Source organism: Cetorhinus maximus, chromosome 1, assembly GCF_964194155.1.
Source record: "Cetorhinus maximus chromosome 1, sCetMax3.hap1.1, whole genome shotgun sequence".
Lineage (NCBI taxonomy): Eukaryota > Metazoa > Chordata > Chondrichthyes > Lamniformes > Cetorhinidae > Cetorhinus > Cetorhinus maximus.
In genome coordinates this window covers 179234277-179258488 of record NC_135879.1, presented here as the reverse complement: position 1 = coordinate 179258488, position 24212 = coordinate 179234277, and the positions used below count along the sequence as shown (strand labels likewise).

General features: G+C 41.4%; 1 protein-coding gene across 1 annotated transcript in view; it reads right to left on the bottom strand.

The window, feature by feature from the left end:
* Nucleotides 1-20016, bottom strand: part of stoml2 (stomatin (EPB72)-like 2) — a 64394-nt gene extending 44378 nt beyond the window's left edge. Inside the window, exon 1 of the mRNA XM_078550443.1 lies at nt 19859-20016. Coding sequence (XP_078406569.1) covers nt 19859-19897 — 39 coding nt within the window. The 5' untranslated portion in view covers nt 19898-20016. The remainder of the gene's footprint in view (nt 1-19858) is intronic.
* Between the last annotated feature and the right edge of the window lie 4196 nt (nt 20017-24212).

Below are 24212 nucleotides of genomic sequence, written 5' to 3'. Positions count from 1 at the left end.
AAAGACTGACTCAGAGCAGGGGGGCTTTTACAATTCCAACCATGACGAACTTCCTGCTCGCAGCATGACCCCTCTGCCGCATGCGTACAAACATATTAAACATTTTTCTGCTTATATCATCCATAGTAATAAAATCACAGCCACGCAAGCCCAATATGTCTGAGCCAAACCCCCTGAAGAAGCTCTACACTTAACTGCACTTGCCTGCCCTTACCCTTTAACCTTTTAAGATTTTATTTTTTCCAAATATTTATCCACTGTCCTTTTGGAAAGCTGTTAAGATTTCCAACAGCACCACTGTCTCTCCAATCCACATCCAAAGAACCCACTGCGTAAAAACAAAATTCTCCTCACCTTTATTTTATTTTGGTAATATTGAAGTTATGCCATCTGGTTACCGACTCACTGACTAATGGAAGTATTTTCTCCATTGATCTTATCAAAATGGCTGATAATTTTGAGCATGTTTATCAGATCTCCTCTTAACCATTTTTTTTCTAGGTTCTCTATTCTCTCCTCCTGATTAAGGCCTCCCATGCCTACTATTTTATTGAATCTCACTGACGGTCTCTTCAAGGCCTTGGCATTTTTGTCTAAATATTTTCTTGCTTGTGGTGCTGTTACCTTATATTCTGTACTGCTAAAAACATCATGTACGCGATTAACACTCGAGACCACAAAAGTACATTTTTTACTAATAACCATCAGCTTAGTTCAGACAAACTATGGAGAGGGCTCTGAAAAGGTGCAGATTTTTATGGCGAACACAATGCTTTGCTTGAGGTATTAACTTTTAATCGATCAGACCCATTACATACAACGACAAACATTTTTGGGATAGTCAAAGAAAGATTGGAAATCCAGGATACTGATGAATGGCTGTTCGCAATTGAGACATCAGCTGTCGACTGCTTTTGTCTCAGTAGAGTTGCAGTCCTCATCCAATGTCATGTTGCCACAGATCAACCAATCAGGCACCACTCAGACAGTGGATGTGATTGACAATGGCGTCTGAGAGCTGAGAAGAGGACAAGGTCATCGGATAGTTGCAGTCCTCAGATAGACATCTCAGTTATCAGAAGGGCTCAAAGTGCTTTAAATGTGTTCAGCCGGCCAGTATAAAAGCTGAGCTAGATTTCAGACAGTAGCTTTATCTACAGGGTAAGAAATGAATCTATATTTTATAATCTCGGTTTAGAGGCAGCAAGTGGCATCTTTTTTATTTTATGGATTGATAAGGTTAGAGCAATGTATACTTCATATTAAATTGTTTACTGTTCATCCCTTTGCCATGGATAAATAAAATCACTTATTGAATCAGTTTGTCAGGTGTGTATTGAAGAGAGGAGAATGACAGGGCACTATATGTAACATTCCAACAGCCAGAGTACAAAGCAAGGGTTCTCCGTTATAATCTATTTCTTTGACCATTTATCCACAGAGTTACGTTGAAATTTTAAAAAAACAATAATGTAGTCATCTAGTGTGTAGAAATCTACAGGGCTATGGACTGAAGGTGGGATTAGACTGGATAGTGTGGCCAGTCAGCACAGAAATGATGGGCCAAATGGCCTCCTTCTGCGCCATAAATCTTTCAATGTTTCTATGATGAAAGGCAACTAAAATGGTAATAAGCTAGGCTTTGATGTTAGTTCCCCAAAGACAGTGAACAATAAATGATTCACTAGCCTGCTTTATTAAACCTGTAAACACCTCACACTAATTGTATTGAGAAGTCTCTGGTCCCAGGTTCTTGGCAAGGTTGGTCTAGCGATCCTTCCCTTCTGGCTGTGAACATAAACATAAAACATTGACAGAAATACTTACTGACAGTCAGAACCAACAAAGGCTACAGGAGTTGAGAGAGGCAGATGGGGTCAGTTGTAAAAGACACAAATGTTCAGTTCAGATCATAAGGGGATTGACTGTTACATCCCTGGGTTACACTCTGGTGTAAGTTAGATACTGGGCAGTGAGAACTGATAAGTGAAGATCATGTGATCTACATATGGGAGCGATTGTTGGCACTGAATCCAGGAGGGTATCGACAGTAGACTCAAATTTGTAACAGGACACCTGGATCTTGCTATTATTTACCTAGATATTGTACAGTAAAAAGTGCAGTCTGGATCTTAGGAGAATGAGATACAACTACTGAACTGGCCATGATACTGTACCCAAGAAAATATCTAACCTAAAAATGTAACCATGCCAAAACAGGGTACACTGAAGTACTGCCAATGATTAGTAGAGATTAGGGAGTAGCTCTAAAGGACGTGCAGGAACAGAGGGACCTCAGTGTATATGTACATAAGTCATTGAAGATGGCAGGGCATGTTGAGAGAGCAGTTAATAAAGCATATTGTATCTTAGGCTTTATTAATAGGGGCATTGAGTACAAGAGTAAGGAGGTCATGTTGAACTTGTATAAGACACTACTTAGGCCTCATCTGAAATACTGTGTCCTGTTCTGGGTGCCATACTTGAGGAAGGATGTGAAGGCATCGGAGAGAGTATAGAGGAGATTCACAAGAATGATTCCAGGTATAAAGAACTGTGGCAATGAGGATAGATTGGAGAGGTTGGGGCTGTTTTCCTTGGAGAAAAAAGGCTGAGATGAGGCTTGTTAGAGGTATTCAAAATCCTGAGGGGTATGGACAGGGTAAATAGCGAGAAACTGTTCCCACTCAAGAGAGTATCAAGAACTAGGGGGCACAGATTCAAATTAATTGACAATAGGAGTAAAAGTCATGTGAAGAAAATGTTTTCATCCAGAGGATGGTTTGAGTCTGGAACAAACTCAATGACAGGGTGGTGGAGGCATGTTTGATCGAGATATTCAAAAGTGAATTAACTTGCTATCTGAAAAGAAAAAATGTGCAGGGTTACGGGGGTTAGGCAGGGGAGTGGGACTTGGTAGAAAGCTCTTTCAGAGAGCCAATGCAGACTCAATGGGCCAAATGGTCTCCTTCTGCACTGTAAAGATTCAGTGATTTAGTATTACTGCTTTCTTTTTGAACGCTGTGGTCCTGTTTATAAAACCAATTATTTCATTTTTTTAAAATATAGAGATTACGTTTCTTTTGGATGAGATGTTAAACTGAGGCCCTGTCTGCTCTCTCAGTGGATGTTAAAGATCTCATGGCACTACTTCAAAGTAAGGCAGGGGAGGTGGCACGGTCAATATTTATCCATGAGCGCACAAAAATTATATGGTTATTATTTAATTGCTGTTTATGGGACTTGCTGTGCACAAATTGTCCGATGTCTTTCCCACATTATAATTGTGACTAAATTTCAAGAGTAGTTCAATGAGAATAAAGCACTTTGGGACATCCTGAAATCGTGAATGGCAATATATAAATGAATGCTTTTCTTTCTCTTTATAAGGGCCTAGATTTTGTGCTGGTTTGGAATTGGGTTGAAATCAACCAAGCCATTGCAAAAAAAATCAGAGAATTTTAAACAAATGTTAAGCGTAAATCACACTTGTCTAAAAAAAATCCACTGGAAGCTGGCCTGCCCACAAAACTGGCCATGTTCCGAGATTGAAATAAATAAATAAATAAAGCATAGCAACTTTCTGAAGTTTGTGCCCAAAAGCATTAAAAAAATATTTGGTTTACTAAGAAATCGATTAGCATTCACCATTAAAACTAGCTCTGCAAAGTTATTTAAAAAGTAATTTTCAGTGATTTAAAATGAGGATATCACTCATAGTGAATGTGGCACTTTTATTAAAAATGCTTATTTGTGATAGACCTATTTTCAGCTGCAATATTAGAGCATCAGGTTATTACCTTTAAACATGATTTTTTAAAATAAAATTCCCTCTATTATAGTGTCCGATTGCACTAGCATATGGAAGAGTTTACATTTGTGATTATGCTACTTCGAGCAGAAACTTGAACCCTCATTTTGGAAAAACAAAGATGCTTCACTGGAGCGTTGGCAAACAAAATTTGACACTGAGCCACATAAAGGGATATTAGGACAAGTGACCAAAATCTGGTCAAAGAGGTAGATTTTAAGGAGCATCTTACAGGAGAGGAAAGAGAGGTAGAGAGGCAGAGAGATTTAGAGAAAAAATTCTAGAGTTTAGGGTCCAGGTAGCTAAAGGTACAGCCACCAATTGTGGGCAGATAAAAATAGGGGATGCGCAAGAGGCCAGAAATGGAAGTGCACAGAGATCCCAGAGGGTTGTAGGAGATTACAGAAATTGGGAGGGTGAGGCCATGGAAGGATTTGAAACAAGTAAGAGAATTTTAAAACTGAAACATCTTTGGACTGGGAGCCAATGTTGGTTATCAAGCACAGGTGAATGAGACTTGGTGTGAGTTAGGATATAGGTGGCAGAGTTTTGAATGAGGTCAAGTCACGGATGGTAGAATGAGACAGGCTGGTCATGAGTGCATTGGAATAGTCAAGTTTGGAGGTGAGCAGGGTGGAGATGGACGATTTTAGGGAAGTGGAAGTGGGCGATCTTGGTGATCCCGCATCACTGTTATTTCCTCAAGAAATTCTATTAGATTTGGCAGACATGACTTGCCGTTTACGAATCTACACTGATTGCCCATGCTTTTAGTAAACCTAAACTTTATCCTGTATTATAGCATCTAGAAGCTTACCCATTACCAAATTTGATTGGTCTGTGGACACATGTTTTATTTCCTTCTTCCCCTTTTGAACAGAGCATAGTCAACCCTCCAGTTCTCTGGCACCACTTTGAAAGTTTGTGGTCTCGATTTAAATTCTCTGGTGCTTGCCATCAGGGCATTTGTCACATTCTAATTGCTCTACTTTCTCCTCTTGTATGCTTTGAATCCCATTACTACACGCCTCCATGAAAAGTGAGGCTAAATACACATGTAATACCCTCTCCATTGCTTCATCCTCTATCATATTTGTTTTTCAGCTCCAATTGGTTGCACTATCTATTCTTTAACTTCTTTCCAGGTTTAAGATTAGGTATTTATTCAAAGGGATAAAGAAAAAAGTAAGATTACAAAAGAAATCCATATGGTTGTTGAGCAGAACAATTCCAAAGTTCTAATATAATTCCAACAGCATGATGCTGGCCCTTTTGTTACTTGAACTGTGGTGATTTCATTACATTGTCACTTTACTGTCAAGCATTTCAACTTACACCAGTGGGACATTTTATTTTGCGTAGCGGATACTTGATACTATCTTCATTACACAAAGCCTCTTTAAGCAGAAGTGCTGATTCTGCAATATGCTGGTCTGTCAGAGCTATGGAATTCGTCCTGTGTCTGGATTCCACACTGATGGTGGCACAGTAACAATTTTAACTATGTATTCATCCAGAGTCCATGGGTTGCTCCCATTTCTGAAAAAGCACATACATGCTGGAAAAGCAAATGGTTGAAATCAGCTAAGATGGATCCAATGGCCAAATGACTCAATACTCGAGCTTACTCATGAAGAATGGCTGCATGGACAAAGTCACAGATAAGGCCCTTATTGCCTGTAGAACTGCAACAGTAGCAGAGGAGAACATCTGGAAGAGGGATTTACTAACAATATTTTTGTTAGGAAAAATCATTTGTCTATCTAACCTACGCTCCTAAATATATCTTTTCCTTATCACAATATTGGAAGTAATAACCAGGAATTCACCCAGTCCTTTTTCAAAACTTGGCATGATTTTCTGTTCTACCATCCTTGCTATCAATCTGCTCCATAATTCACCCTCTAAAAATGTTCCTACTTTCTTTTAACACCATAACAATAACGTATTTTTAAAGTGCTCTTAATGTAGTAAAACCTCCCAATGCACTTTACAGGAGCATAATCAAACAAAATTGGACACCGAGCCAAATGAGACGTTACTGAACAGATGAGCTTGGCCAAAGGAGTAGGTCTTAAGGGGCTTCTTAAAGGAGGAGAGAGGGGTAGAAGAGACGTGGAGAGATTTAGGGGGGAAATTCTAAAGCTTCGGGCCTTGGCCACTGAAGGCATGGTCACAAATGATGGAGCAATTAAAATCATCATTGATATCAAATGGCATTTCTCTAGCACCTGAATCCTCTACCTATCAGAAGAACTTTCCTGGACTCAAGTCCATCCTGTCAAGTCCACCCCTCCATCCTTCGCTAGACAGCAAAGACCTGGGATGAGTAATCTGTCCTCATGCTTGAGCCCTCTATGTTAAGAAATTAGTCTTGTATCTCTCTTCTGTACTCCTACCAATAATTCTACATTTTCCCTGTAAAAGAGTACGAAACTAAATACAATGCTCTAGATGCTGCCTTACTATGAGTAAGTTACAACTTCCTCACCTCTTTAGGGTTATGTTACACCTTTAGCAGTACAATCCATTTCATTTACTTTCCATATTATGAGGCAACATTTTAAAATCCATCTCTACTTATCATTTCACCTGTATGAGGTACAAAAATTAAATTTTTACAGTATGAACTCTGAAAAATCCAACCAAAGCAAAAAAGACTTGCATTAATATTGCACCTATTGCAACCAAGGGCATTCCAAAGTGTTTACAGCCAATTATGTGGTTCTCAAGCATTGTTACAGTTGAGATGTAGGACATGCGTCAGCCAATTTACACACAGCAAGGCCCTACAAACAGCAATGTGATAATGGCAAGATAATCTGGGATTGTTATGATGCTGGTTGAGGAATAAATATTGGTCAGGACACAAAGGTAATCCCCGACTCTTCTTCAAAATAACGCCATGGGATCTTTGATGTCCACCATAGAGAGCAGACGAGGCTTCTTTTTAAACTGCAACAATGACATAACCTGAAAAGTTACAGTGATTCATTAAAATACACACTGTTACAACATTCTCCTAAGCATGCACGATAACACTGGTTTCAGTTTTACAGAGGCTCGAGCAAACATCATCAGACCTCATTCATTTTCATGCACACAGGGATGTTCTCCACCCCCAATCTGACCACAGGGGGTCCAGCAATCTCACCACTCTGGCTTGGAAGGCAGTGGCAGTGGTGGTCAGTGCCCACGTTGCACAGAAGATGTTAGCCATCCGGTACAGAAAGAGGATGAATGATCTCATCCCATGCCGCCAAGGTAAGGCAACCACCTCAACTGTAACGCTCTAAACTCACACACTGACAAGCCCATCACACATTCACTGACATCTCACTCACTGCCAACTCAAAGATTATCATCATTCACTCTCTCACACACCTTCACATCTCCATCTGGCTTCATCTCTGCTGGAAACTACCTCTCAGCCCTCACCATCTTGAAGCCACTTGCACAGATCAGCTTGAGCTCCCACACACACCCTGGGATACCTTCCTTTCCCAGTACAGCCCTCACCCTGCAACCACTTCCCTTGCCTTAGGCCTCTTCTCCCCTTCCCTAAGCAAGCCCTAGCCCTGCAGCCCTTGAAAAGCAACCCTTACGGTCTGGTACATAGAGACCTGCCTGTGAGCCCCCCTAAAAGTGATGTGGTGCTGCCTGCGAAGCCTGGCGCTAATGACCGCAGGTGTTGCCCAAAGCAAGATAGGCAAAGAAACCTTGAAGTCCCAAGCGAAGAGCAGCTTGCCAGGTACATGTTGGGGCCCAGCATGGGGGGATGATTCCAAGGGCAGGGATTATAATTATATGCAGGTGTATTAAAATTACTTTCCTGACGTCCGGCAGCAGGAAACACGGCCCGCCATTGATGGATGGAGCAAACGATCGCAAACTGGTTTCACGAAGCCATGAAACTGATTTTAGGCCTTCCCGCCATATTGTCAGCTCATACCCGCCATGACACCTGTCGCCAACAGGTACGGAAAATTCCAGCCTTTGTGTTTTTAATATAAAAAACTGCTTATTGTTTGTAACTGGACATACATGCGGCAGAGTTTCCACTGCAGACCAAGCATGGAAATAAACTCCAAAGATAACAAATAATTTTAGTCTTCTAATAAATGAACAATTAGATAATTGCGCACTGCTGCATGTTAAACATTATGCACTACAGTTCACCAAGAATTGTTGATAGAAGGTACAGAATCTCTTCCATAAATAAGTACGATTCAGAAGCTATATAATTGGAAGTCTTGCAAGTAGTCTGAATACAGAACTAAGTGCCATCTCAAGATTCACATGTCTTGGGGTGAAAGATCGTGACTAACTCCAACAACAATGTACATGCTAAGTTATCAAACATCTGGTGGGCTAAATACGAACAAATAAAACAGTACTAAATATAAATGGGGAAAACAATCAAATGCTCAATACAGGTTTAAAAATACCATAATTGAACCAGCAAGGAACACAAAAAAAAAAATCAACTTTTTCAAATAATTTCTTCACATTGCTTTGTCATTTTTTTTCTTTATCTAGATCAGTGCCTTGGGATGTTTCAATATTTTAAAGGTGCTATATAAATTTGAGTTGTTGCTTATGCTCTGTCACCTGCCATTTCTTAACACAGCATCTGGACCTTTAATAGCCCTTTGGCTTATGGACAACCTTCTGTAATTTCTCCTTTTACACAAATAGCACCCTATTCCTTTCAATCACTTGTTTCAACAACTCTAGTAGGTTCAAGGCTGAACACATTTGGATGTTGCTGCACTGTCCCAACTTGCCAAAATTGCACATTTTAACTCCCATGCAGCACTGACTGTCATTCACATACCTCAACTGCTTTGCGAAAACTGCCAACTGCCAGCTAAACAAAACCAAGTTCCTCAGTTAGCATCACGTGTCACCAGATTCCCCGAGAATATTGAGAATAATCAGACTGCTATGTTTTGGAAGGACAGCCCTGGTTCATAGCGCTTCACAGAATGGTCCCATAGATCTAAATGCATTGTCATTTAGAGGCACCAGAGAGAACAGGAATAGGGAAGATAACAAACAATAGACTATTTTTCTTCAGAACTGGCCCTTCAACTTCCAGGTCACTAGAAACCCAACAACTGAATTATATTCTGATAAACATGGCCATAGTGTAATCAATATGTGACTCCTCTTTAATAGCAACATGGTTGATTCTTCCCTGCTCAATTAGGGACGAACAACAAATAGCTGCATAGCAAGTGACATCCATACTCATACCCAATGCTGTAATTTTAACACAGCTCAATGCTGTGTGGCTTTAAAAATGAACAGCATCAATTTGCCACACTTCCATGCTGATTCACCACACGTGGTGAGTGATGAGCATATTGGACAACACTGAGCTAGAGGGTGTTTCAATGCAACAATGACTGGATGTCAGACAAGCCTTCTGACAGTACAACAGCAGTGATAGGTGTCAAGGAAAGCAGAGCTAGGTGTTACTAGACTAATACCAGGAATGGGCGGGTCGTTTTATGAGGAAAGGTTGGACAGGGTAGGCTTGTATCCACTGGAGTTTAGAAGAGTAAATGGAGACTTGACTGAAACCTTTAAGGTCCTGAGGGGTCTTGACACGGTGGATGTGGAGAGGATGTTTCCTTTTGTGGGAGAATCTAGAACTAGGGGGTTACTGTCGAAAAATAAGGGATCGCTCATTCAAGACAGAGATGAGGAGAGTTTCTTTTTCTCAGGGGGTTGACCCTCTGGAACTCTCGTCTTCAAAAGGCGGTGGAAGCAGAGTCTTTGAATATTTTTAAGGTAACGCTAGATAGACTCTTGATTAACAAGGGGGTGAAAGGTTATCTGGGGTAGGCAGGAGTGTGGGGTTGAGGTTACAATCAGATCAGCCATGATCTTATTGAATGGCAGAGCAGGCTTGAGGGGCTGAGTAGCCTACTCCTGCTCCTAATTCGTGTGTTCAGTCACTGAAACCAGCATTCATGACGATTAAGTCCATTTTGGTGCTGTGAAAGGGGTGAGAACCAGTTAGGAGGGAAGAAGGGTCATATGGACTTGAAACGTTAACTTGTTAACTGCTGCTAGACCTGCTGAGTTTTACCAGCATTTTCTGTTTTTGTTGTAGTAGGGATTCAGACAGGTTGCTGCTGAAGAGATGGGCATACATCAGTTTTATCAACTAAATATCTGTGCAGATGAATCCCTTACTCTCTCCAACAAGACAACTTGAGGGTTCTCCACTTCTTGCAGAGGCCCAATCAATTCCCATCCACCACCACCCTGTTCCACCTGGCTGACTTGTTCTCACATTGAACTTTTGATTCCACTCACTTCATCCAAATAAAAAGTGTTGCAATGGGAACCCTTATGGGTCCTAGCTATGCCTGCCTTTGCCTGTAGAAAATTATTTGTTCCAGTCATACTCAGCTTTCTCCCTCACCTCTTTTTCAAGCACATTGATGACTGCATCAGTGCCATTTTCCTGCTCTCACTTGACTGGAAATTTCAGTAACTTTGGTTATAATTTCCACCCTTCTTTCACCTTCACATGTCCCATCACCAACTCTTCACTTCCTTAACTTCTCTGTCTCTATTTGAGGATAGACTATCAATATTGACTATAGGCCCATTTTTGCAGACATCAATTCTTAGTGATAATTCTGCTATTCCCATTTACCCATCTCCAGACCCAACTTTTGTTTCTTCACTGTCTCAGTTACCAGTTCCCTTTGCCTTGTACCATCGTCTCTTTTGTCATTTAACCACTCCTGCCTTCCAACCTATGACAGGCCTTTCCCCATCTCTGTAATTGTTTAAAACCTTATACGTCGATAACTTTTTCCAATTCTGAAGAAAGATCATGAACTGGAAAAGTTGACTGCTCCTCTCTCAAGAGAGAGAGATGGTACCAGACCTGGCGAACATTTCCAACATTCTGTTTTCATTTCAGATTTCCAACATTCACATTTGCCCAAAATCTTTCTGTTCTACTACTCATTTTCAGTGTGGCCGTTCTCTTCTTATTCTCTTTCCCAAACAAGGTTATCTCTTGTCATGCCCAGTAAAGGCATGTCCTACCTATAACCTTTAAAACGTGAACTGTAATCAATGTGGAATCGTCTGGAGCTGACTTTTCTTTTAAAGAAAAAGGATATTACAATGCCAAAAGATGATTGCTTAAAATCACCTGACTTGGTCTGTGGATTCAAATTACCCCACTGCTTCAAAGACAAAGGGACACATTCCAGACTAAGAAATGTCATTGCTCATCTCTTGAAACCATCCAAAAGGTGTTTCCTAACTTGAATGGGCTGTTTTGAAACTAAGACGGTGATTGGCTCAAACCTCCATGGTGAATGCCTACAAACAATAGCCCAGGTTGTCGCTAATCCACTGAAGTACGACACCAGGGGTGAGGGATGGATCGGACAACAGGGGGGTGAAAGGTGGATTGCACATCGAGGGGCTGGGGGGGGCACAGGGGTGGGGAGGTCTGGTTGGGTCAGGGCAGGCCTATGCAATTTAAATCACATTTTTGGATGGTTCCCAGTGTAGGACAATTGCCCAGAAGAAGTTTGCACTTCTGGGTACTTGCCGTGCAAACCCTTACCTTTGAAGTTCCGAGGGGGGTTCCCCAGCGGATCTTTGGCGTACCCCCCATATCTGACGCCAGGGAGCTCAGAAGTTACATCCCATGAAAATGAAAATCGCCCACGATTATTGCAGTTCCTTTCTTACGAGCCCCCATTATTTCTTGATGTATACTCTGTCCTACAGCATAATTACTGTTAGGGGGCTTATTATCTACTCCCACCAGTGACTTTGGCCAGGATTGCATAGAGATGTAGTCAAATTCTGTAGAACCTGTCATACATGTCAAGTAACATGGAAACCACAAGCAGTGATTAAGCCGGTACCTTTAATCCCAATACCAGCATTTGAAGAACCTTTTACCAGGGTCATGATTGATTGTGTAGGACCCCGCCCTAAGACTAAAAATGGAAATCAGTGTTTACTGACAATAATGGATGTGTCTACAAGGTTTCCTGAGCACATACCTTTAAGAAGTATTACCATTAAGATGAGCGTGGAGGAGTTTATTACATTTTTTACAAGATACGTCAAATTTCATGTCACAGCTGTTTAAATAAGTAATGAACAGTTTGGGGATAAAACAGTTTAAGTCAACAGCTTATCATCAGGAGTCACAAGGAGCTTGGGAAAGATGGTATCAAACTTTAAAAACTATGATGAGAGCGTACTATCAGGATTATCCACATGATTGGGATTGAGGGATTCCATTCTTGTTATTTGCTATTGAGACGCTCTTAAAGCATCGATTGGTTTTAGCTCTTTTGAACTAGTTTATGGTCATGAGGTAAGGGGACCACTGAAATTAATTCATGAGAAATTGGTGGGTCCAAATTCAGAAACCATTCTCTTGGATTACGTATCAAATTCCAGGGAAAGATTTAATAGAACATGCAAGTTGGCTAGGGAACATTTAAAAATATCACAGCAAGCAATGAAAGTGAAAGCAGATAAGAAAGCTAAAGCTCACAGTTCTGTTTCTGGAGAGAAAGTATTAGTTATATTACCAGTACTAGGCGATTCTTTAAATTCAAGATTTAGTGGGCCTTACAGGGTTGAAAAGAAATTGAGTGAAGTAAACTATTTAATAAATACTCCAGATAGAAGAAAGAAGCAGAGGGTGTGTCATGTAAATATGCTTAAAAAGTACTTTGACAGGGAAGAGGAACAAAAAGAGGTATTAGTGATGGTGGAAGTGCAGGACTCTGAAATTGATTTTCCTCTAATCAAATTGAATAATGAGGGGGTGCTTGAAAGTTTAAATGAAATATTGAGTTACCTTCCAAGCAAGTGCCAAAGAGATTTGGAAAAGCTATTGCAGTCACACAAACCTATTTGTGGGAATAAATTGGCAAAGACAGATTTAGCTATACATGATGTCTTTGTACAGGTTTCATCTTTAATAAGGCAACATCCTCACAAAGATATCGGCAAAATTATCACAAGCACGAAAAGAAATTGATTTCATGCTTCAAAATGATATAATTGAGTCTAGTTGCAATAAGTGGGGTTCACCTATTGTACCGGTACCGAAACCGGATGGAACACGCAAAGGTGAAAAAACCATAATGGGAGTTATGTACAGGCCTCCGAACAGTAGTCAGGATGTGGGGCACAAGATACACCAGGAGATAGAAAAGGTGTGTAAGAAAGGCAAGGTTACAGTGATCATGGGGGATTTCAATATGCAGGTAGACTGTGAAAATCAGGTTGGTAGTGGATCCCAAGAAAAGGAATTTGTAGAATGTCTACGAGATGGCTTTTTGGAGCAGCTTGTGGTGGAGCCCACTAGGGAACAGGCAATTCTAGATTTAGTGATGTGTAATGAGGCAGGTTTGATAAGGGAGCTTAAGGTGAAGGAACCCTTAGGAGGAAGTGACCACAATATGATAGAATTTACCCTGCAATTTGAGAGGAAAAAGCTGGAATCAGATGTAACGGTATTACAGTTGAATAAAGGCAACTACAGAGGCATGAGGGAGGAGCTGGCCAGAATTGACTGGGAGGTGAGCCTGGCAGGAAAGACAGTGGAACAGCAATGGCAGGAGTTTCTGGGAATAATTTGGGAGACACAGCAAAAATTCATCCCTAGGAAGAAGAAGCATACTAAAGGGAGGACGAGGCAACCATGGCTGACAAGGGAAGTCAGGGACAGCATAAAAGCTAAAGAGAAAGCATACAATGCGGCGAAGAGCAGTGGGAAACCGGGGATTTGGAAGCCTACAAAGACCAACAGAGGACAACTAAAGAAGAAATAAGGAGGGAGAAGATTAAATATGAGGGTAAACTAGCCAGTAATATAAAAGAAGATTGCAAGAGTTTTTTTAGATATATAAAGGGTAAGGGAGAGGCAAAAGTGGACATTGGGCCGCTGAAAAATGACGCTGGAGAAGTAGTAGTGGGGAACAAAGAAATGGCGGAGGAACTGAATAGGCACTTTGAGTCAGTCTTCACGGTGGAAGACACGAGTAACATCCCCAAAGTTCAAGAGAGTCGGGGGGCAGAGGTGAGTATGGTGGCCATTACCAAGGAGAAGGTGCTAGGAAAACTGAAAGGTCTGAAGGTGGATAAATCACCTGGGCCAGATGGATTACACCCCAGAGTTCTGAAGGAGATAGCTGAAGAGATAGTGGAGGCGTTAGTGGTGATCTTTCAGGAATCACTGGAGTCAAGGAGGGTCCCAGAGAACTGGAAAATCGTTAATGTAACCCCCCTGTTTAAGAAGGGAGTGAGGCAAAAGACAGGAAATTACAGGCCGATTAGCCTGACCTCGGTCGTTGGTAAGATTTTAGAGTCCATTATTAAGGATGAGATTTCAGAATACTTGGAAGTGCATGAAAAAATAGGGCAAAGTCAACATGGTTTTATCAAGGGGAGGTCATGCCTGACAAATCTGTTAGAATTCTTTGAGGAGGTAATGAGTAGGTTAGACAAAGGAGAGCCAATGGATATTGTCTACTTGGACTTCCAGAAGCCTTTGACAAGGTACCACACAGGAGGCTGCTCAGTAAGATAAGAGCCCATGGTGTTAGAGGCAAGGTACTAGCATGGATAGAAGATTGGCTGTCTGGCAGGAGGCAGAGAGTGGGGATAAGGGGGTCCTTCTCAAGATGGCAGCCGGTGACTAGTGGAGTTCCGCAGAGGTCAGTGTTGGGACCACAACTTTTTACTTTATACATTGATGATCTAGATGAAGGAACTGAGGGCATCCTGGCTAAGTTTGCAGATGATACAAAGATAGGTGGAGGGACAGATAGTATTGAGGAGGTGGGGAGCTGCAGAAGGATTTGGACAAGTTAGGAGAATGGGCAAAGAAGTGGCAGATGGAATACAACGTGGGCAAGTATGAGGTCATGCACTTTGGTAGGAAGAATAGAGGCATAGACTATTTTCTAAATGGGGAGAGAATTCAGAAATCTGGAGTGCAAAGGGACTTGGGAGTCCTAGTCCAGAATTCTCTTAAGGTTAACTTGCAGGTTGATGCGGTAGTTAGGAAGGCAAATGCAATGTTGGCATTTATTTCGAGAGGACTAGAATATAAAAGCAAGGATGTACTGCTGAGGCTTTATAAGGCTCTGGTCAGACCACATTTAGAATATTGTGAGCAATTTTGGGCCCCGTATCTCAGGAAGGATGTGCTGGCCCAGGAGAGGGTCCAGAGGAGGTTCACGAGAACGATCCCAGGAATGAAAGGCTTAACATATGAGGAACGTTTGAGGACTCTGGGTCTATACTCGGAGTTTAGAAGGATGAGGGAGGATCTGATTGAAACTTACAGAATACTGAAAGGCCAGGATCGAATGGACGTGGGGAAGATGTTTCCATTAGTAGGAGAGACTAGGACCCGAGGGCACAGCCTCAGAGTAAAGGGAAGACCTTTTAGAACAGAGATGAGGAGAAACTTCTTTAGCCAGAGAACGGTGAATCTATGGAATTCATTGCCACAGAAGGCTGTGGAGGCCAGGTCATTGAGTGTATTTAAGACCGAGATAGATAGGTTCTTGATTGGTAAGGGGATCAAAGGTTACGGGGAGAAGGCGGGAGAATGGGGTTGAGAAACTTATCAGCCATGATTGAATGGCGGAGCAGACTCGATGGGCCGAATGGTCTAATTTCTGCTCCTATGTCTTATGGTCTTATGGTCTAACACAAAGACTGTGTGTGGACTATTGAAAGGTGAATGCGGTGGCAAAAGCGGATTCATATCCTATACCATGGTTGGAAGATTGCATTGAGAAAGTGGGACAATCAAAATTTATCACAAAGATTGGCTTGCTCAAAAGATAGTGGCAGGTACCATTGTCGGGGAGAGCAAAGGAAATATTGGCTTTTGAAACGCCAAGTGGACTATGTCAGTTTAAAGTCATGCCATTTGGTATGAAGAATGCACCTGCAACATTTCAATGATTGACAAACAAAGTAATTGCAGGTCTAAACAATTGTGATGTTTATATTGATGATCTAATAGTTTTCAATCCTACGTGGGGGGAGTATTTACAGCATCTGGAAGGCTAATTTTCTCAATTACAAGAAGCTAATTTGGTGATGAACTTGGCTAGAAGTGAATTTGCAAAAGTGCAAGTTACGTATCTAGACCATACCATTGGACATGGTAAGGTGGCTCAGCAAGATGCGAAAGTCAAGGCTATTGTGGATTTCCCAGTGCCTACTACAAAACGAGAAGTTTTGAGATTTCTGGGCATGAGTGGGTTTTATTGGAAATTTGTACCAAATTTTAGCCAAGTGGTTGCTCCACTGACTGAACTATTAAAAAAGAACAAGAAATTTCAGTAAACACTGGAGTGTCAAGAGTCATTTGATAGTTTGAAAACTGTATTAACTACGACACCAGTTTTGGCAGTACCCAATTATGCCAAGCAATTCAAGTTGGCCATTGATGCAAGCGATACAGGCACTGGAGCTGTACTGTTACAAGATGACACTGGAATTGAAAAACCAATAGGGTATTTTTCATGGGAGCTGAATGTACAACAGAGAAGATATTCAACGATCGAAAAAGAGACCTTGGATTTGGTGTTAGCGTTACAGCATTTTGAAATTTATGTTGTCAACAATTCATCAGAAACAATTATTTATACAGGCCATAATCTTTTGAAGTTTTTGGACAAATTTTGAGACGAAAGTGCAAGGCTTTTCAGGTGGACTCTATTAGTACAGCCATTTAATCTACAGATTATACATGTTACTGGTAGAGAAAATCTGTTTGCAGATGCGTTATCAAGAGTTTGAAGCTTAAAGGAAAATTGGGCATTTTTTAAAAACCTGGACACTGAACTGGAGTGATTTCTGTTGATACCATGTTAATGCATGAATCTGATTGTGTAATAAGTATAGGAGATAGTGTGAGATGGGTTATTAAAAATGAAGCCATCTTTTAGAATTACGACTGTTCATTTTTCAACATGGTCTATATTGTTATTGGAAATTATTTCAAATTAGATTTGTAGTAGGGTCTGTGGGTGTGAGTGTGTGTGTCTTAATTGGATTAGAGACAGCTAGTCCGAGTGCTTTGATGTATAGTAGTTTTGAGATGTTAAACAGAAAGGTAGAGGGTACATTTGCATTTTGTTGAATAAACCATTTAAAGACTGGAGTGAAATCTTGCACCTAGCTTGGAGACACCAAGCAATATGTTTATATTACCAATAAAATGGGTACTATGAAAGGGGTTTTGTTGTTAGAAGAGGTGGAGTTCAAAGGGCCTGGTGATACAATGAGAAGTTGCATTCAAAGGGAAGGCTAGGTATATACAGAAAAGAGTTTTGTGTGTGTAAGTCAAAGGCAGGTGTAAGTGAGATCTAAGCCGCCTGTAAGCCTACAATGGTGCAAAGGAACCAAACTGAAAGGAAACTCATTTTGAATTCATAAGATAAATGTGCTTTGTCTGGTGTCTGTTTAAGTCTATGGGTTATTGTTGCCTTGGGGAAGATTTACTTGGGAGTGATTAATTTGGGGATTTGTTTAATAGGTAGTAATTCGTAGACACATGTATGTGTTTAATTTCTTGTTAAATTAATAAATGTTTAATTTAATTTATATAAAAAACCTCTTGAGGCTTGGTGGGTTTCATTTCTGAATTCAGAGCTGCATCTCAAACATACCAATTGAAAATATAGGTTATGACAGCTGTTTAAAGTTTCCCTCTGGGATTTTAAATAACTCAGCCTTTACCAACTGCTGTGTCATAACAATAGGGCCCTGTTCTTTTCAGACAGAAAGAACATGTACATACAATGTGCCTTTTTCAGCTAAACAAAATAAGTGACAGCCATTCGCTGACTCATTCCTCAGGGCAATGCCTTGACCAATCAAGGTCAAGCTGCCTGGTTTAAATTTCAAACAATGCTTGGCAGTGAACTGTGAGTCACCATCAGTGGTGCATTCTCCATGGCAACACCACTTGCCAACCAATCAGCACTTTCTTCACATATAGTATAAATTGTTGTTTCCCCCTTATATTTGTATTCTTGAGTGTCCTGATGAGTGCAAAACGAAAAGCTTAGACATGTCTCTTTTTTTCAGCAATACTCAAGATCTGTACTACCAAACAACTATAGGAAGGATATTACACTGGAGAGGGTGCAGAGGAGATTCACCAGGGTGTTGCCTGGTGTTATAACACAGAAGTTGATAAAGGCTAAGTTATTTAAAATCCCAGAGGGAACTCTTAAACAGCGGTCATAACCTATATTTTCAATGTTTTGTTTTGAATTACAGCTCCAAATTCAGGAATAAGACCATCAGTTCTTGATAGGTTTTATATCAAACTAAATGAAACATTTACTAATTTACAACAAATTAAACACATACACATGGCTACAAATTACTACTATCATAACTTTTTAACAAATTCCCAAATTAATCTCCACTAAGGCAACAATAACCAATAGACTTAAACAGATACCAGGCAAAGCATTTTTCACCTTACGAAATCAAAATGAGGCTCCTTTCAATTTGTTCCTTCGCAGACAGTGGTAAGGTCTTAGATCTTACATGCCTCTGACCTGTACACACAAACTCCTGTTATACCCAACATTCCCCTGTGAATGTAAATTCCCATTGTATCACCAGGCCCTTTCATAGTACCAATTCTATTAGTTGTATAAACATTGCTTGGTGTCTCAGAGCTAGGTGCAAGATTTCACCCCCACTCTTGAATGGTTTATTCAACAAAATGCAAATGTACTCTTTACCTTACTATTTATTTCTCAAAACACTATACATCAAAGCACCCAGGACTCTATTTTTAAAAAAATTTCCAATAACTTTATATACATTAATATCTCTTCATGACACTGGGCTGGAGCATTTCAGCTATGAAGAGAGACTGGATAGGCTAGGGTTGTTTTCCTTAGAGCAGGGAAGGCTGAGTGGGGATCTGATAGAGATATACAAATTTATGAAGGGCATAGATAGGGTCAATAGGAAGAAACTTTTTCCCTTCGCGGAGATGTCAATAACCAGGGAAGATAGATTTAAGGCGAAGGTGCAGGAGGTTTCGAGGGGATTTGAGGAAAAATGATCACCCAGAAGATGGTTGGAATCAGGAACACACTGTCTGAGGGGGTGGTAGAGGCAGGAACTCTTCTCAACATTTAAGAAGTAATTAGATGAGCACTTGAAATGCCATAGCATACAGGGCTATGGGCCAAATGCTGAAAAATGGGATTAGAATAGTTAGGTGCTTGATGGCTGGCACAGACACGATGGGCCTGTTTCTGTGTTGTATAACTCTATGATTATTAACTTTCTGGTTCTGCTTTTAATTTAATCCCTAGCTGTTTATACTCCTTTAGCAAAACCCTAGTTTCAACTACATAGTTGGATAGATCAGGACAACTAGATCCTTCCTCTCCCACTCCAGGTTCCTCTTCAGCTGGGAGGAGAGGTCCTTAACCCTGGCATCAGGCAGGCAACACGGCCTTCAGGACTCACACTCTTTATTGGCAGCATGAATTAAATTGTTTTAAATACTGTAATTCCAGAAATGCAGTTGAAATGTTTTGTATATTTTTCTGCTGATTGTTTTAGCTCCATTTGTAATTTCACATTTCAATAAAAGTTATTCTTCTTTGTTATGAACTGAAATCTCCTGATTTCATCTTTCACTGCTACTTCACGCAAAGAAGTTCCTGTTATGAACTGGTGGTGCAGGAATATACCTCCCCCCTGAACCCTCTCCACTGAGTCATGGTCTGACAATCAGACCCCCCTCTCTACTGATTGTAGCGTCCTCATGAAGTGACACTGAAACCCTCTCCACTGACTCCGTCCCCGGTTACCCCTCTGGCCTGGGGCGGGAATGGGCTCAACCACGTGAACCCGCTCGAGCTAAATGACAAAGCAGCAACACGGGGGCCATCTCGGGACGATCACAGTCCGCGAGGCCACCCCGAACTCGGGCCGGGTCACTCCGCCCAGCGCTGCCATGGTTACCTGGAGTAAGGCCTGTCCCCGGATCAATGAGCGCAACATCTCAGCAGCTTCAACAAGCGGACAGGAAAGAACGAAACTCCGGCGGAGAAACCGGGCTGCAAACTATTTACTCCGATGGGAAACATAGAGCAGACAAGATAAGTTCCGGGAGCACCCAGATCTCCTGGCCCTTTTTAAAAAAAAATTCGCAACTCTTAACCTACTGAGACTGACTCGCTCATTTCTGAACCATTGCCGATATTTTTAACACCACTTGTTCTTGCTGCTGATATAATTTGGCATTAAAACGAATTAGGCTTCCCAGCCCTCCAGGACTGTTCTGGAGTCTCCAGGAATTAAATATTAACTTTCTACACACTACTGCTAGCTACCCAGGACAAAACAATAATGTTTGGGGCATTAAAAACTGTGTATTCGTCATTTTCTCTGGACATATATATCCAGAATGCCACATCATTCATTCTGCATTACAGGCAGGTGCCAACAGTACATGACATATGATGAGATCTGAGAAATATATTAGATGAATGTCCAGCATGTTGGTGATGGGCGTTGTTCGGTAGGTACTTATAAGGTAGTCGTGATCTTAGGGTAGTTCACTAAATATTTATTAACTTCTGGAAACTATATACATAGGTGAAGGTCCAAGCTAGGAGCTGTCGCCATGCTTGCTTCTACACATGGCTACGACACTACACTGACCCCCGCGGTGGGGGGGGGGGGGGTCACGTGTTCTTTTACATCACTGTGGGCGGTAGAGCACTCAGTCCCCCGTTTTCCTTTATGTGCCAGACCTTTATACTACGGAACATTTGAGTTTAATATTATTTCGAACTTCTGGGTAGGGTAACCAAACGTCCCTTATTTTACGTGATTGTCCTGTAACCGAAGGCACTGTCCCGAGCCCCAGGTTGCATGCATCCAGGACGTTGTTTTTCCCGTAATTAGGATCTTTAAATAATTGGGACCTTTAAAGAGCCCCACACGTCCTTTCCCCGTCTGTGCTCTCTTGCAGCTCTGGCAGTACCCACCCGCTCTCCCAACCTGCTGTAATGGACCCACATGCCACAGTGTCCCTTAATTTTCACTGTGGGAGTTGGGCATCCTGTTCCTGAGAACCACAAGATATAACAGTGGTCGCAGGTGTCTGAGTAAAATCCAAGCATTATAAACAAAATAAATGTTGAACTACATAGAGAAAAATCAAACCAAATTAATATGTGCCAAACAGAGAGAAAAAATTGAGTGAATCATGTGAAAATCAAATGGTCATCGCCTCAAAATGCATGCACAGCTCCAGTTCAGGACAAACTGGAAGGTTGATGATTTGTTGAGGCATTTGAGATGTATAAACAAAAGTATAGATTGACATTTAGTAGCTTTCTGAAAGGCATTAGCAAAAGGGTCAGTTTCATCCTCCTGAGGGCAAGAGAGAAAGAGAGAAATATGTCTAATAGCTGGGAAATGAGTGAGGACAACAATAAAAACCTAGACAAAATTTTTGAGGAATTCAGTATGCATCTCCAGCCAAAGTTAAATCATCGGATTCACTGATATGAATTTCAAAGCCTGAGGCAGGAACCCAGTGAGCCTGTTGGAAGTTTCTTAATGAGATTGAAAAATGGAGCCTGGAAATGTAAATTCAAATAAACAGATTAAAGGCTGGTAGATGTGCTCTTTTGGGGCTCTGCTAACCCTGAAATACAAAAAAGATCTGATTGGAAAAGACAAGTTCACAATATCACAGGTTGTTGATGCTGCTAGAACACATGAAGCTACGAATAGGCAGATGAAGATGCTGACTACTCAAACAGCTGGCCTTCAGTTAAGTCAAGTTAAGCCCTCGCAAAAATGAGAAGAGTCCACGAACAGATGCAGGTCAGCAGGTGCATCTCAAACATGAGTGCTGGGTGCAAGGAAGTCATCCACATGGCAATGTTATGCATGGCCGAGGCATAAACATTACAGTTCTACATGCCATGATTGCGTCAGGGAATATTGCTCGGTTGCTGTCCTACTACTTTGGCAGCATTTGCATTTCAGGAAGCAGAGGACATGCTTTGTGAGGGAAGCTGAGGTTTATGAAAGCCTGGAATGTTGCATATGGCATCCGCTGCAGAAACTGGACTATTGACCAGAAAGGATGGTGTGCAATTTCGTGTTTTAAATAGGTAAGAGAAATCAAAAGAATAGTATCAACATGCAGTGATATGCCAGAAGTATAGAGACACACAGTGGAAAGAGGTAACCACTGAAGTACCACCCAGGCCATGGCATACCGTAGGAGCAGATATATTCATACACAATGAAGAATAGCATTTCATAATAGCAGCCTATTACTCAAAGTCCCCTTTTATCAGAGAGGTGAAAGATTTGAGAACTGCAACAATCACCTTAGCATTATGAGTTCTGTTTGCTGAGCAAGGGATTCCTGAAAGAGTAATATGTGTGTAATGACTTGACAGACCGGACAGGTTTCAACAAGAAACAGATCAACTTTATTACAGAGAACTTTTCAGATGCTACATGTTTGATCCGGACCCTCGTCAGGAAGTCCTGCCCCCGGATTACCTGTGCTTAGGGCTCATTGGTTGGAGCCTCTAAGAACATCACGTGACTCCTGATAGACAGCAGGAGAGGCTATACCTTCAATTACTACATTTCCTCCCCCATTAGTTTCTTGCAGTTTCTATTTACAGAGAACATTTGAGTATCCAACAACATATCCATATATACAACTTCAGATAATTAAAGATTAAGTCTCTGAGATGCTTTCCTTATTTGGTTAAAGCGGCGTAGCTCTACCACTTGAAGTTCCTCCACAGGATCAATGTGATCAGGAACTGCAGCACAAGATACATGATTAGAAAGTGGAAGTTCTGGGTTTGACAACTCTACAGAGACATCGGGCATGTCTATTCTAGGTCGATCTGTCACCTCAGGGATTGATATTTCGACGTTAATAACAGGCGGAATAGTTGGTTGTTGGAATATCACTGTATCACGAATGTGGTCCATTCTGTCTTCCACTTGCACCTGGAAGGATAAGGGACCAGTCTCTGAGACAATGGTTTCAGGAACCCATCAAGGCCCATTTCTGAAATTCTGCACAAATACTGTATCTCCTACACTGAATGTGCGAGCTTTGTTTTGATTATTCTGATTCAATTTTTGATTCCTCTGATTCCTCTCTACCTTCTTCTCTAAGTTTGGAAACACCAGACTTAACCTTGTGTGTAGCGAGTTGTGGGAGGGAGGCGGTTTCATCAATAATTCAGATGGTGTTGAACCCCGTAGTCGAATATGGCATGATAACTGAGAAGAAAGAGGGAAAGTTGAGTTTATAGAGTACCTTCTGATAACCTCTTCATTCCAGATTTAAAAGTTTACACAGCTCTCTCGGCTAAACCATTTGATCAAGGATGGTATGGAGCTGTTTTAGTATGTCTGATTCCATTTAAATTCATGAATTTCTGAAACCCTGTACTGGTTAAAAACTGCACTGTTATCAGAAATTATGTGGGCCATGTATTTTTTAAAAATTACTTCACGGGATATGGGCTTCGCTGGCTGGGCCAGCATTTATTGCCCATCCCTAGTTGCCCATGAGAAGGTGGTGATGAGCTGCCTTCTTGAACCTCTGCAGTCCATGTGGTGTAGGTACACCCACAGTGCTGTTAGGAAGGGAGTTCCAGGATTTTGACCCAGCAATATCAAAGGAACAGCGATATATTTCCAAGTCAGGATGGTGAGTGACTTGGAGCGGAACTTCCAGGTGGTGGTGTTCCATCTATCTGCTGCCCTTCTCCTTCGAGATGGTAGTGGTCATAGGTTTGGAAGGTGCCATCGAAGGAGCCTTGGTGAATTCCTGCAGTGCATCTTGGAGATGGTACACACTGCTGCTACTGTGTGTCGGTGGTGGAGGGAGTGAATGTTTGTGGATGTGGTACCAATCAAACTGGCTGCTTTGTCCTGGACGGTGTGAAGCTTCTTGAGTGTTGCAGGAGCTGTACTCATCCAGGCAAGTGGGGAATATTCCATTGCACTCCTGATTAGTGCCTTGTAGATGGTGGACAGGCTTTGGGGAGACAGGAGGTGAGTTACTCATCACACAATTCCTAGTCTCTGGCCTGCTCTTGTAGCCGCAGTATTTATATGGCTAGTCCAGTTCAATTTCTGGTCAGTGGTAATCCCCAGGATGTTCATAATGGGGGATTCAGTGATGGTAATGACATTGAACATCAAGATGCAATGGCTGGATTCTCTCTTATTGGAGATGGTGATTGCCTGACACTCATGTGGCGTGAATGTTACTTACCACTTGTCTGCCCAAGGCTGGATATTGTCCAGGTCT